We start from the raw sequence: 16048 nt of genomic DNA, 5'->3' as shown, positions 1-16048 counted from the left end.
TGTTTCTTCAGTTAAGCATTTGAAAATAGGCAGAATTTATTAAAATCTTTTAGCGTTAAGACTCCATGCAATAGGAGATGATGAAATCTTTTAATTGGAGGCAGCTGAGCGATAAAGAGAGCTAAACACGCCTCCACAATCCTACTAGGAGAGGAAGTGTTGCATTGGCATGTACCCTATGTGTCTGGGTCTAGTCAGACAGCTGCAGTAACAGATGTTCTATGAGAAACAACTTCAGATTTAAATACAGACAGAGCCACGAAGACCCTGATGTAAACTTTGTGGGTCCCATTCCATTGCACCGCTTTCTTATGTTGCTCCACTGGGAGGGGAGCAGGTAAAATTGGGCTTTGCCCGGGCCATCACTCCTCACAATGCTCTCTTGGAGCTAGCACTACCTTACCCCATGTACACTCTGGGGGTATGTCTACACTACCCCACTAGTTCGAACTAGCGGGGTAATGTATGCATACCGCACTTGCAAATGAAGCCCGGGATTTGAATTTCCCGGGCTTCATTTGCATAAGCGGGGAGCCGCCATTTTTAAATCCCCGCTGGTTTGAACCCCGTGCAGCGCGGCTACACGGGGCTCGAACTAGGTAGTTCGGACTAGGGTGCCTATTCTAGGTAGTTCGGACTAGGGTGCCTATTCCGAACTACCGGTACACCTCGTTTCACAGAGGCCAAGGACACCATTTTATCCCCTGGCTAATAGCCTTTTATGGACCTAACCTCCATGAAATTATCTAGCTTCTCTTTAAACTCTATTATAGTCCTAGCCTTCACAGCCTCCTCTGGCAAGGAGTTCCACAGGTTGTCTACACGCTGTGTGAAGAAGAACTTTCGCTTATTAGTTTTAAACCTGCTACCCATTAATTTTATTTGGTGTCCTCTAGTTCTTCTATTTAGGGAACTAATAAATAACTTTTCTTTATCGGCCCTCTCCACACCACTCATGATTTTATATACCTCTATCATATCCCCCCTCAGTCTCCTATTTTCTAAACTGAAAAGTCCCAGTCGCTTTAACCTCTCCTCATATGGGACCCATTCCAAACCTCTAATCATTTTAGTTGCCCTTTTCTGAACCCTTTCCAAGGCCAAAATATCTTTTTTGAGGTGAGGAGACCACATCTGTACACAGTATTCAAGATGTGGGCGTACCATAGTTTTATACAGGGGCAGTAAGATATTCCGGGTGTTATTTTCTATCCCTTTCTTAATAATTCCTAGCATCCTATTTGCCTTTTTGACCACCACTGCACACTGCATGGAAGTTTTCAGAGAACTGTCCACGATAACTCCAAGATCTCTTTCCTGATTTGTCGTAGCCAAATTAGCCCCCATCATACTGTACATATAGTTGGGGTTATTTTTCCCAATGTGCATTACTTTACACTTATCCACATTAAATTTCATTTGCCATTTTGTTGCCCAATCACTCAGTTTGGTGAGATCTTCTTGGAGTCCCTCACGGTCTGCTTCTGTCTTGACTATCCTAAACAGTTTGGTATCATCTGCAAACTTTACTACCTCACTGCTTACCCTGTCTCTTCCTTTGATTTCATTTTTGCCTTAGTTGTGGCAAAAATGGGACTTGGCTCCTAAATGTGGCTGTTTTGCGATAATAGGCAAATGGCTTTTCAAAGCGGGGAAGATGGGGGGAGGGAGGGATGGACATGAAATAGGCAGCCCCGCTTCCATGGTTTCTAGTCACTAGTCCCGATCCCTACTTTAACTTGTAGCAATAGAATCGGCTCCTTACCAATGGCTCCGTATAAAGTTAAGCAGCAGGATGACAGCGCCCAGGCAGTAACAGGCAGTAGAAGGAGAGCCACAGGCTCTACTGAGAACTCGGGTTTTGTGTTCCCATCTTGCTACCTAAATGGACAAAAAACAAATGGCGTTTGAGACAGCGAGACACATGCGGCTGCTATTTAATTTAGTGCCGACAATGTAATAGACACAGCCTATTTACAGGAACTAAACAGGACCAGATGCCCCATGATCTTTCAATAATGGATGAGAAAGGAGCAGAAGATATTGAACAGACTTGGCGTAAATAGAACACATTAGAGAACACCTCTTTCTAAATCCTGTATTAGAGATGTAACAGTGTAGTCGATTAACCAAATAACTGACAAGCAAAAGCGTATAGGTTAACACTATAGACTACACCAGTGGTTCCCAAACTTGTCGGCATTACACCCCCTTTCTGATTTTTGAGAAACCCTCACGCCTCCGCCTCCCCCCCCAAAATAGCAGCAAAATTTGTTTGGGGGGGGGGGGGAGGAACTGACCGGGGCCGAAAGGAAGGGGGAGGGGGCGATTGCCGGGGGGGGGGGGGGGAAGGGCTGGGTTGCCTCATGTCCCCCCTGGAATTTCTGCATGCCCCCCAGTTTGGGAACCCATGGACTACACACATTCCCTTCCCCCACCCCCAGTAAATACTTTAGCAGGCTGGCTAGCAGCCTAGGTCAATTCTGGCTCGTGCCAGGTCCAGCTCAGACCTCCCCAGACAGGGGCTGTTGCCACCCCACGCTACTGCCTCTGTATCAGAGGCAGCACAGGGCAACAGGCAGTCAGTCTATGAGGGGAACTAGTTTAAAACTGCCTCCCCTCATGGACCGGCTCCCACCCGGAGCCCTACTCTGGTAGCAGCACAGGGTGAGATAGGCGGCTCCTTGGAAGTGGGGCCAGAGCACACTGGCTGCTGGCCCCACCCTCAGGGACTATAGAATAATCGACTAACCAATAAGAATTCATGATGTTAATCGACAAATTGACCGATATTTAACATCCCTACTCTGTATCTCTCTCTGAAGCTATCTTAAACCCCAGGGTTATGTCTACACTGGCGGGTTCTTCTGCAAGAACACCTTGTGCAAGGACTCTTGTGCAAGAACACATCCACACTGCCATTTGCTTTTGCACAAGAGCATCCATGGCAGTGTGGATGCTCTCTTGCGCAAGAGAGCTCTGATGGCCATTTTAGCCATAGGGCTTTCTTGCGCAAGAAACCCCTGCCGCACGTCCGCACTGCCCTCCTGCACAAGAGGGCTTACACTTGTTAGGAGCGTCGCTCTTGCACAAGAAGTCCTCTCTTACCACGCTTTGCTGTAAATCTTTTTGCACAAGAGTGGGCGGGCAATGTGGACCCTCTGCGGAAGAACGGCTGTTCTTGCACAAGAACTCGCCAGTGTAGACATAGCTCAGTAGCGCATCCATTGTCCCATCAGGTGGTACTTTCTTTTTATGCTGCTCAATTTATTCTCCTTGTTCACACCAGCCCTTCCATACTTTCCCACTTCTGTTGCCTGGGATCAGATAAGCCTTGACCTAACTGGTTGCAATTCCGTGCCTACCCTGAGGCTTTATTTTGGCTTTTGAAGTCATTCAAAGATACAAACTCCAAACCTCACAAGCGAAAGCTCTTGCCATCAGAGGAGAGAAGCCATGCTAGTGACCGAGTTAGGTCACACGAAGTGAACTCCTGTGCTTACATACTCTGGCTTGAGCTGTGCAAAGGCAAAACATGGGGCCAAGAAGGGGAAATTCAGGTTGTACAGTTTTCCTTCCCAGTTCTGGCACCTCACTAACACCCTGCTCTGAAGCTCACTGAAGTCACGAAGAATTTTTCCATTGACTTCAAAAGCTTTGAATTGGGCCCCATCCTACTGAGGTATTGCTCCTTCAGGTCCATCCTCTGCAGGGTAAATCAAGACAGAGTCGAGGGATCTGATGTCAGACCTACATTTTATCCTCCCACTCTTGTGAGCCCATATATTTCTTAGATGAGATACACACTTCCCATGAACTTAATAAGCCGGGGACTGTTCAGCTGGGAAAAGAGACGACTAAGGAGGGACAGAATAGTGGTCTTCAAAATCATAAGTGGTATGAAGAAAGTAAATAAGGAAAAAGTTATTTCCTCCTTCCCATCACACAAGAACTAGGGATCACCAAATGATATTACTAGGCAGCCGGTTTTAAACAAACAACAAGAAGTTTTTCTTCACACAACATACAGTCAACCTGTGAAACTCCTTGCAGGAGGATGTTGTAAAGTCCAAGACTATAACAGGGTTCAAAAAAAGAAGAATTCATGGAGGCTAGGTCCATCAATGGCTATTAGGGAGGATGGATAGGAATGGTGTCCCTAGCCACTGTTTGTCAGAAGCTGGTAATGGGCGACAGGGGAGGGATCACTTGATAATTGCCTGTTCTGTTCATTCCCTCCGGGGCACCTGGCATTGGCCACTGTCGGGGGACAAGATACCTGGTTAGATGAACCTTTGGTCTGACCCAGTCTGGCCGTTCTTATGTTCTTTGCCTGTTAGTGATTCCCAGTTTTAATCTCTGGGTCTTGTCTAGTCTCTCGTGTCATCGTCATACATTGTTATCTATGACCATCCCATATAGGAGATGTAGAAAACATGACATATGGGTAACGGTTGAATGAACTGGGCATATAGGCTATGTCTACACTACAGGCTTTTAGTGCAAGAAGTTTTTTGTGGAAGAGATCTTCCGCAAAAACTTCTTGCGCAAAAGAGCATCCACACTGCATGGACGCTCTTGCACAAGAAAGCTCTGATTGCCATTAACAGAATGGCCATCAAAGCACCTGTGCTTTTTCTGATAGGCTCTTTTTGCACAAGAAACCCCTGCATTGCGTCCAGACACGTCTTTTTGTGCAAGCGCTGTAATGCAAAAAGGAGTTATTCCTCCTGGGGAGAGGAATAACTCTACCACCAAAACCCCTCTGTCCTGTCGATTTACTGTATTTTTTCTTGCCCAAAAATGTGCTTGAGGTGTGGACTCTCCGCTGGTTTTTACGCAAAAACCTTGTAGTGTAGACATAGCCCTATAGTCCAGTCCAGGCTAAGGAGGTACATGATTCCAACCACCTTTTACCTATTGGGAGACTGTTAGGAGGATGGTGTTCAAGCATTTTCTACGTCCACCCAGGGTAGGATGAGAAGGAATCACTTCAGCTTGCATCCAGGGAGATTTAGGTTGGATATTAGGAAAAAACTCTCACTATAAAGGATAGTGAAGCATTGGAACAGGTTATGTGGGAGGCTGTGGAATCCCATCATTGGAGGCTTTTAAGAACGGGTTATACAAACATTTGTCAGGGATATTCTAGGTATATTTATCATTTGTCTACACTTAAAATAATACAGCAGGACAGCTGCTTTGCTGTAGCACATCAGTGTAGACACTCACTATGGCAACAGGAGGGGTTGTCCCATCACAATCTGCCTTGCAGGAGGCAGTAGCTAGGTCAACAGAAGAATTCTTCCTTGACCTGGCACTGATTACAGCAGGCATTAGGTTGGTGTCGCGATGCCTCTCAGGGGTGTAAAGTTTTCACACCCCTGAAAAACAAAGTTGTGCCAATTTAAGTTTTCAATGTAGACTGGCCCTTTAGGGTTGACTAAACACAGAGATGGACTAAAAGCCCTCTTGACCCTAGATCAGTCTTCCAGCCTGTAGTGAGTCAGGTTGGCCTCTTGCTGACCCAGAAGGGGACGCATTCCCTAACATCCCTTGGTGGGCGGTGCCCAAGCACCCCAACCCCACCCACAGGAAGCAGAAAGGCAGGGCTGGGACTATAAGAGCAGGGGTGGAGCACTCAGTTGGAGCCCAGTGGGTGAGTAAGACGGATGCTCTCCCCGTGCTCCTGAGGAGAAAGACGCAGCTGCCCCACCCCAGGAGGAAACACTTGATTGGGGGGCTGCCAGCCCCCGACGACGAGCCAGGGCCACCATAACCAGACAACTGGCCAGGTCGTTCAAGACCCCTGCCGGGCTCAGGAGATTGGGCTGTGCCACCTAGACCGCTGCTAGACCCTGACCGGAGACCACGGACACGCTGCCAGAACCTTCGTCCCTGGCAGATACAGCAGAACAGAGGTGGAGCCAGGTAGGCCCCCAGGGAGAGGGGGGAGACTGGGAAGCAGCCCAGGCATAGCCAACCTAGGGCCAACCGAGGACATAGAGGTCAACTGGTCGGCGTGTTGCGACCAGGATCCCCACTGACCCCCTGACCTGGTCGGCGTGTTGCGGCCAGGATCCCCGCTGACCCAGAGGCAGCCTGTGCTGCCACTGTTAGGGTCCTGGGCTGGGATGCAGTGGAGCGGGTGAGCCTGCGTCCCCCGCCTCCCGTTGGGTGGCAGGTTTCCCCCAGTAGGGATAAAAACTCTGCACTTGTCGGCTCTCCACCAGCACCAGGCCTGAGCTGCAAAATGTTTAACTCTTGGTACTGGTTGTTGCCTCCCCACCCCAACAAGGGCTAGGCCTTGTAAACTGCAGCCACATCTGAGCTCTTACCTGCAACTCTTTGCTTGCCACCCTGCCCTGATCAAGATCTGGGCCTTATAAATGATTAGCTCCACCTGTAGAGCCCCCAGAGCCCTTAACTGCTTAAGATGGCTGTTTGTTACCCCGCCTGGATCCTGGGCATGGCACTATAATCTACTGTTCAACCTGCTGTCAAGCTGGAGCCCCTATACTGTTGTATTGTGTTTGGTTTGCCTGCCCCACCCTGTACTCAGGGCCTGGGTTTAAAGAGTACACATGGGGGGGGGGGGGTGTTTACTGGCCTGAGCACAGGTCCAAGCTCCAGGACTGAACCAGGGCGTTTACACAGCCCTACAATGTTGTGTTTCATAATGGTTCTGTAATTATTCATGCACATGCATGCGCGCACACACAAACACACACACACACACACACGCCCAATGCCCTACTGAGGCTGTACAGACAAACAGACAGCAGGATCCCTGACCCACAGATCTTACGATCTAAAGAACATCGCCCCGGAGCCATCTGGGAATTCATCACGGCTGAATTCAGGGCCTGGATCAGCAATGGGACTTCTTTCTAGGGACTTCAACAGAATTTGGATCAGGCCCACATTCAGGATTGGCAGCAGCATGGGAAGTGGATGTAGCGATGTCAGTGGAACATTTAGAACCAAACACACCTGTTAAAGGTAAATGCCACACCACGGATTTCAATAAAGCTTCACCTATTGACATCAAAGCTGAACATGGCCCACCTCGTCCGTGTCTTGCAATTCTATCTATGCATATATTATAGATGCATTTGATAAATGACCAGTCCTGAGAAGCAAAGAGGGGGGAACAAGGCGATTTGGAAGGCAATGCTGGTCCAAAGCACAAAGTGCGACCTCTAGAATGTGAGGCAGGTTTCCCCAGGCGAAGAGATGCAATGCTCAGATAAGCAGGGCACCGGTTTTGCATGCCAAGAGTTGATTCAATTAGTTATACAACAATTGTCCTGGAATTACAGATCCACTAATGACTGAGAAAGCAGATTTATAGTCTCTTGGTTGCTGGTATAAATAGTTTGTATTTTAAATTGAATTTAAAGTACAGTGCGTCATGGTGCTGCTAAAAAGGGATCTGCTATTTAATGTCTCAGAAAGAAACAAGGTAAGATGAGTTATCACCTTTTGAATTAAAAAAGGACAACAACAGGTGATTGACTGATGGGAGCATGTAGTCATATGCTGGTAATTTATGCAAATTTCCTAATACTGATGCTTTCAATGGGAATTATTTTGGCTGCACTCAATTGGATTGTGACTTGAGGCTTATTATGCAAGTTTTTTAACACATCTGTAGAGTACTTCACTCAGAGTAGCTCAAATGCAAATCAGAACTCACCCTTTTCCTGGCCCACGTAGATTGGCCGCTGCCCCAGCTGGAGCAGAGCGAGTGCATCTATTTAAATAGTCTCTCCTGAAATACAAGTCTTTGGAGGTCAAACTAGATGACCCTAGGCGGTCCCTTCTGGCTTTGGCAAGCAAAACAAAAAACCCAAAGCACCTTTAATCACTGAATTTTGGCTGAGAAGGAACACCTGACAGGTAGAGTTCAAACCCTTCAAGGTAGAAAGTCTCAGAGGGGTAGATGGGTTAGTCTGTACCTTTAAAAGCAGTGAGCAGTCCTGAACCACCTTCAAGACTAACAAATTTATTAGCTTTTGTGGGTAAAGCCCATTTCATCAGGTGAGTTGGAGTGGAAATTACAGAATCCAGGGTATATATAACAGCAAAAGATAATCTTCAAGGAAGAGATTGCCTAGTACTATGTGTTTCTTCAGAATCTAGCCCAATTCTGCTTGGGGGCCTCTAAGTGCTATCCTGCTCCAATAATAAATGAAACAAACCACAAACATTAATGGTAAGTGATTTGGAGCACAATGAATGACTATTTAGATGACTATTACTTTTATTGCACCTCTTTGTGTTCCCCAATACGTGTGTATGAAGAGACTAGCACAGCGGTTCCTAACCTTTTCCAGATGGGGACCCATTTTTGATAATTCAGGAAGACTGGGTGACCCAAGGCAATTAAAAACGGAGGGAGGAGGGAGGGCAGAACCACCTGGGAAGATCCTTGGTGACCCTTTTGAAATGTAATGGCGACCCGTGTTTGGGTCCCGACCCATAGGTTGGGAAACCCTGAGCTAGAAGGATTGTCACATGCATTAATTGCACAAATTCTCTGCTGCCATACCTTTCTTTCTTAACTGCAGTTACAACAGCAGAAACTCTGACCCTACTCGGGCCAAACTCACACAATAAAACTCTGGTTGTAGAGAGAGGAGTAAAACCAAGGTTTCCTCAAATTTAGGTAGTGCTAGCTATATCACCTTGGGGTGAGAAATTCACATCTCCCCCTTCCGCCCCAAGAGATGTAGTTAAGTCAACCTAAGCCCCACTATAGCCAGCACTAGGTAGCTGAAAAAAGTATTACTCCCTCTGACAGGTGGATTTACTACAGCAATAGAAGAACCACTTCTGTCACTATAATAAGTGTGTAAAACAGAGGTGCCAGCACAGGGGAAGCTAGAGAGCCAAAGCCCTCCCCCACTTTTTACCGGCTCGAAGGACAAGTGATGGGGGAAGAGGAGTGAGTCGGAAGTAGTGTTCTCTATAAGCCGTGTGCTTGTGCAGCCACTCGGGAGAGAGTCCAATGCTCCCCGGCTGATTTGCAGAGTACCCACAGCTAGGCTGTTTCTACTGGTATGTGCAAATGTTTACCACTTCAATGCACATAAAATGATTCCACATATGGATGGAAAAACTTCTCACATGGATAGAAAAGATTAGAGGGAACAAAAAGATTAGAGGGAACATTGGTGGAGAGTGGGTTGTGATGCTACACCCTATATTCTTCACAGAAATATTATAATATGAATGTGACAAGATGGGTCATAGGAGATATCATTGGAAAGGTCATGATTTACTGACTATGATTATCCTATTTGTATGCATGGATCATTTCTGTATCTGAAGATAGAAATACTGACCATGTAACAATCACAAAAACGTGGATTACACTTCGAGAACACCCGCCGGACGTGGATGCACCATTAGTAAGAGTAAGACGACTTGGGAGATGCTAATCTCACTCCTTCCTGGGGGGCTGCTTTGACATTGCAGAGTTGTGATTGTGTCACATGGCATGGGATGCCATCTGGAACTGGTACTTTTCCATTAGAAGGGAATGTGTGTGTAGAGGGGGAAACAAAGGATTCCCACCGTATGCAAATCCTATTTAGGACTGGGGAGCGAGTTAATCTGGGCTCTTCTCCACTGCTTCCAGGACCAAGAAGGAAAACTGCTGAAAACCCGTCAAGAAACAAAGGAACTAAACTGGGAAGGGCAGTGACCCCAGTACATCACTTGATACAGGATGCTGGAGGGAAGGGGCCATGCAGTACCAGGAGTTTTGGAGGAAGAGCTGTGCAAAAGTCAGGGCTCAGAGTCAGCAGGGATGGAGCCTCCGGGGGTAAGGCAGGGCATGACTTGGGTACCTGCACCCTCCCACTTTTAGGGTACTTCCGCCATACCTCATCCAAAATTACAGCAGCAAAACTGCAGTGTTTTGAGTGGAGACACAGTCCAAGCCTCTCCACCTTCTTTCACTACTAGATAATAATTCTAGTGATGACCATAAGTTATTTGTGCAATATTTTCCAAATAACTCAAGATAAAAATAAATTCAGTACAAGTCTCCTGAAAGCATGCTCTAGGGTCCAATGTACTCTGTATCGTTTCTTGTTAATTTTTTTTTACATTGACTAGAACAGCATGCCGATATTATAAGTGATCCAATGTTTTTCCACAAACCATGATTCATTCTTGATTTGAGCCATTTCCTGGATATTTGTACAAATGCTCAAAACATAAAACACACCAAATGTCTGCCAGTGAAATGAAGAAGAAATTGATTTGGATTGCCTAGGCTGTTGTAGGTTAAAACAACAACATATAGCATTTATGTGAGCAGATATGTAAAAATCAGATTACAAATGTGACATCCTCTTGGAAAGCAACTTCAGCTCCCAAATTTGCGTAAACATTTAATCAGCTGGAAATGCTATTTATTGCTTTACATGCACCACTGACAACATAGTCTCATTAATATTTAGTGTTTGTTCCAGGGAAATGGATTTTATTCCATCATCCAAGCGAGCTGACTTTTAAACACGTTACATTTTAATTTGCTCATCCCCAGCTCTGAAATAGAGGCTTGGTTCCAATTGATGTGATTTTTTTCTTTATATTTGGTTTACCATGAGTAACAGCACGAAACCAGACTTCACTGAGCCAGAGAGATCTTTGGCATCTCTATGCTAATCCATCTATCTAGGTCCTTATCTGACCTCCATTCCCATAGCATCTGAGAGCCCCTCACAACCAGCTGAATTTCACTTTACAATGCCCCTATGGGGCAAGGAAGACTTAGCATTCCCCTTGCATAGAAACAGGACTTCATCAGTGCAAACCCGGCATCTTTTAGTTTGCATCAGGAAGGTCTACACTGGACAACCACAATGCAACATGGTACAGCGCTCTTCAGTGCGCATGCCATAGTCTGGACCGTAGTGCCTTGAAGACAAGTCCAAATTACAGAGTCACACAAGGGACACATGTCGGAGCTGGGAAATAAACAGATCTCGGGAGACTGATGTTCAGTGCCTTTGGTACAAGGCTATCCTGACCCCATAAGGGACAAAGGGGGTGGCTTGTGTGTTCCCCCATGATGTTTAGGAAGCACCTGCTCCCGTTTGCAGAGGCATGCTCCGGCCCATGGCACATGTAAGGAAGGGGATGCTGGGATCTGTGGGTGTTCCTGGGATGGTCTACGACTCATTCCACCCCTTTACTTGAGTTTAGGGGAGGCAGAGTGAAGAGGTCGGCTTTGCCCCTAAAACTAGTGTATATTGGATCAGTGACTGGCACCAGAAGCGTTTCGACATGGTGAACTCTTCACACTGGCAGTGGGGGGGTGTCCAGCATACAGGCAGGTAAAATGAGCATAGCTAGTGCGAGGGGTCATTAACATAATCCTTGTGACAAGAGATTGGGAAGGGTTGTTCCACTTCATGCCTCAAGCTGTCCTCTAACACGCAATCACCATGATGAGACCCACTGTAGGAGGTGGATCGCTCCACATCTGCATGCTGCAGTGTTTTTACACCTTCCTTCAAAACATCTGGTGCCACCATTTGCTGGAGACTAGGAAGCCTAATCCGAACTACCTAGTCCGTGCCGCGTGTAGCCGCGGGCACGGAGTCCGAACTAGCCGGGATTTAAAAATGGCGGCGCCCGGCAACATGCAAATGAAGCCCGGGAAATTCAAATCCCGGGCTTCATTTGCAACTCCGGTTGCCTACATTAACCACCCTAGTTCGAACTAGGGTGGTAGTGTAGACATACCCTAATAGACTCCGGCATTTCTTAGGGTCCTAAGCTGGAGTCAGTGAGACGGAGTTAAAAAAGGAACGAGATCTACTGAGGACTAGTGGCTCCCCTGGGTGAGTTAGCCCCAAATGGAGGCAGAGACACAGCAGGTATCTGGGCTTGCAGAGTTTCCTTCTCACTCTCCAGTAGGGGATGTACAGGGAACACAATGTCCTGCTGAACTCCTGGATCAGAGCCACACTGCCTCCGAGCCCCCTAGTTGCAGGGGAGCCTGATCCCTGAAGTCATGCTGTCCATTCACAGATGCCAATTGGGGATGGGTGTTGCGCCATTGAGGCTCCTCCAATGGTGCTCAACCCTGTGTACCTACCAGTTTCGGATGGAAGGGGGCACTGTGCCTCCCCTCCTGCTTATACCCGTAACTCGTGCCAGGCCGTAAGGTCTGGTAGCCTCAAGTCAATAACAGTGCCTCTTGCTGCAGGGCAGTGCAGTCCAACAGCCAGAGTCAATAGTAACGCCCTCTTACCGCAGGGCAGCACGGCCTAGCAGCCAGTCAGTATCAATGCCCTCTTCCAGCAGGGTAGTGTGGCCTAGTAGCCAGAGTCAATAGTAACACCCTTTTTCTGCAGGGCAGTGTGGCTTAGCAGCCAGAGCCAATATCAAGGGTCTGTAGATTCCCACTTGGGGTTGGTGAGGATGGAGTAGGGGGTCCCAGCCCAGGGCCTTGTCCGCAGCAGCATGGTCCACCACTAGCTTGGTGGGGAATCCTATGGGAACATGCCAAGCTCCTGAGAGTACAACTCCCCGCTCTGGGCTCTTTCCTACCCATCTCTCCAGCATGGTCTTCTCTGTCTCTTTCCTTCAGAACTCTTCCCTGGGTTCCCCGCTGACAGGTGACAGCATCTGGGTGCACCTGTACTTCCTCTTCAGGTTCTCCTGCAGAGCCTCCTTCCTCATCAGCGGTCAACCCAGAATGAGCTGCTTCACAGCTGGCTTCCAGCTGGAGTACCCCCACAGCCCTGCTGGGCATAAGGCCTTCTCCACCAGGTGGCCAGGGTTAACCCTCGCCAGTGTAAGGTCGGTACACCCCATCACAGATGGAACTGGGCTGTGGGGTCAAAGCAGACTAAGTCCGTACTGACTTCCATATGATTAGAAGGGAAGGTGGAAGCATCTCTTTATGGACCCAATCTGCTGGACCCTGCTATTTACATCTCACAAGAGTAGAGGGCAGCAAAGGACCGAAGCTGATCCTTGTAAAATTAATAAAATTCTTGCATCTCTACCAAAAGAATAGATGAACATAATTTGTTGAGGAAGAGTCAACATGTTTTTTGTAAAGGGAAATTGTGCCTCATCCATCTACTGGAATTCTTTGAGTGGTCAACAAGCATGTGAACAAGGGGGATCCAGTAGATATAATGTACTTAGGAAGGTCCCTCACCAAAGGCTGTTAAGTCAACTGCCATGGGATAAGAGGGAAGGTCCTCTCATGGGTTGTCAACGGGTTAAAAGATACAAAACAAAGGGTAGGATAAATAGTCAGTTTTCAGAATGGAGAAATATAACTAGTGGCATTCCCCAAAGATCTGTCCTGGGACTAGTCCTACTCAACAAATTCATAAATCATCTGGAGAAAGGGGTTATCAGTTAGGGGGTAAAATTTGCAGATGATACAAAACTATTCAAGATAGTCAAGTCCACAGTAGACTGAAGAGCTACAAAGGATTTCACAAAACTAGATGACTGGGCAACAATGGCAGATGAAATGCAATGTTGAAAAATGCAAAGTGGTGCACATTGGCAAATATAATCTCAACTATACGTATAAAGTGACAGGGTCTAAATTAGCTATAATCACGCAAGACTGAGATCTAGAAGTCATTGTGGATAGTTTTCTGAAAACATCCTCTCGATGTGCCATGGCAGTCCAAAAAAGCAAACAATGTTGAGAATCATTAAGAAAAGGATAGAGAAGACATCAGAAAATATCATATTGCCTCTATACAAATCCATGGTACGCCCATGTTTGAATACTGTGAGCAGATGTGGTCCCCTCATCTCAAAAAAGATGTACTGGAATTGGTAAAGGTTTAGAAAAGAGCAACAAAAATGAGTAGGAGTATGGAATGGACACCACTGAGGAGGGATTAATAAGACTGGGACTTTTCAGCTTGGAAAAGAGTCAACTAAGGGAGCATATGATGGAAGACTATAAAACAGGGGTGGACAATTTTAGCAGGGGTGGGGCTACTTCACAAATTTTTGAAGTGGCCCGGGCTGCTCCGGAAGGGGTGAGGTCTCAAATGGAAGAGACAGGGCCAGGACACTTCTGTACTCCCCCGCCCATAAACTCTTATTGGCCTGGGAGTAGGGGAGCATGTGTAGTCTTTACCCCCATCCCTCCCTGAGAGAACTGCCAGCTGTTCTGAACAGCTGGCAGTTCCCTCAAAGCTGGACTGGGCAATAATTTTTTACCAGGGGCCACGTCAGAAATTTTTTAAGTGGCCCCGAGAGGGGTGAGGCCTCAGGCGGAAGGGGCAAGCCCAGGACACTTTCATGCTTCCCCACCTACAGACCCAGTATGGCCGTTCTTATGTAGCAATGCACAGTGTGCTTGCCTGTAAGTTCCAGCTCATGAGTATCTGGTATCATCGGGATCATAAGTCAAGCATAAAACTTCAGTGAAAGTCTGGGAAAAAGAGTCACATTTCAAGCCATCTGCCTGTGCTTCTGCTTTTAGCATAGCCTAGAGGATGTCCGTGTCTGGCCATTCTGAACCCCCGAACTGCATGTGTTCTACAACAAACATTGATTTCTGCCGGATGATTTCCTTGAACCATTAATTTTCCCCTTAACTCTAGAGGATCCAAGGAACGAGCACTTGCTTTTCTCAAATGACTGTTGGATTAAGAGAGGAGATGGAGGGTGGAAATAACCTATAACCACCCAGCAACAAACAGTGGTAAGCAGATGCCCACAATTGCTTGGATTATATTCAGTGGTGGCTGTTACTAGGCACTGCAGTGATAAATCTCCCACAAATTGACTGACCTGACACCAAATCTCTCCCCTCTGACTTGTCAGTTCAGATACTGACAAGGCCCAGCGGGCACACTTTCATGTAACAGAAGATGAACTTGAGAACGAAATGGATATTCAGCTAGGACTTGACATTACTACTCCCTGGGTGCTGTCGAAGTGATAGCTATCAGCCATGACGGAACAGAAGCATTAGCAACACCTTAACTAGACCTCACACCAATAGTCTCCTTGCAGAGAGAAGAGAAGGGAAATGGTGTGAAATCTAAATGGGCTCTGATCATGAGTTTCCTCTAGCAAGGAAAAAGAGGAAAGACATTTTTTACCGGAGGACATTTTGCCGTCTGTTCAATGGTGCTCCACAAGGAGAAGATTAAGGGGACTTTAAAAATAAAAAAATTCAGCTCAGCTTCAGTAAATGCTGAAATGACATGTCTGGAAAGCTGGAAAATTAATACTATAGGTGCACATGGTGTTTTTGGGATGGAAGATTTATGATCTGGCTCCACAGAACGTATCTCAGCACAGCGTGTAGAGAAAAAGCTGCTGTGCTTTTGTGTGCATGCACCGCCAGTGATGGGGCAAGATAGCCCCCTGGTGTGACTCCCAGCCTTTGTTTCAAGGACGCGGTAGCCAAGACTTGTGGCTGGAGAAATCAGACACACCTTGGGTACATATAAGTCAGCAGCAAGAAAGCAACTTGATTTCTTTATATACAATCTGACCTAATATAAAAATATACTCCACACAGTCAGTTTGTCGTGGTCAGTGCTGAACTTACATGGTTGGCAACGGCCACACAGTTGGCGTGAGAAGAACGGGTGTGGAGTGATGGAGATGGTCCCTGCATGCAGGTGTTACTGCAACACTGAATGACAAAACTAGATGGGAAGATTCAAGGAGAGCTGGCCAAGAATATGATGTAAGCAAGATCTGAATGAACCCTGACTGCAAGCTGGGAGAGGGAGAGGCTTTCAGAGTAAACTGTCTTTACATACCTTCTCTGCCTAAATATCGAGCAGACAGAGCAGGGCTCTCAAAGTGAATAAACTTTGCCTGGTGCTGGGTTACAAATCATTTTAGTATCGAATGCAGAGCTAGCGAAATGTTGTTTCAGTGTTGTTTTTGTTATTCTATGAATTCACAGAAGCAGAACTGTGCTTAACTTGTCCTAAAGGAGGAGGTCACCCTCAGCTGAAAGTACCTTGTTAAGCCTGGGGCTCGAATGCCAGAGCCTTGCGAAAGTTGAAGGGTT

At 46.9% G+C, this 16048-nt stretch overlaps 1 protein-coding gene across 7 annotated transcripts in view; it reads right to left on the bottom strand.

The window, feature by feature from the left end:
• PEMT (phosphatidylethanolamine N-methyltransferase) overlaps positions 1-16048 on the bottom strand; it is a 129001-nt gene that overhangs the window by 59668 nt on the left and 53285 nt on the right. For all 7 annotated transcript variants that reach the window (XM_075899750.1, XM_075899752.1, XM_075899751.1 and 4 more), the window contains one exon: positions 1766-1881. In XM_075899750.1, the coding sequence (XP_075755865.1) occupies positions 1766-1881 (116 nt within the window). The remainder of the gene's footprint in view (positions 1-1765; positions 1882-16048) is intronic.

The sequence above is a fragment of the Pelodiscus sinensis genome, chromosome 16 (assembly GCF_049634645.1).
Source record: "Pelodiscus sinensis isolate JC-2024 chromosome 16, ASM4963464v1, whole genome shotgun sequence".
Lineage (NCBI taxonomy): Eukaryota > Metazoa > Chordata > Testudines > Trionychidae > Pelodiscus > Pelodiscus sinensis.
Note: the sequence above shows the minus strand (reverse complement) of the source record. Positions and strands in the feature narration are given on the sequence as shown.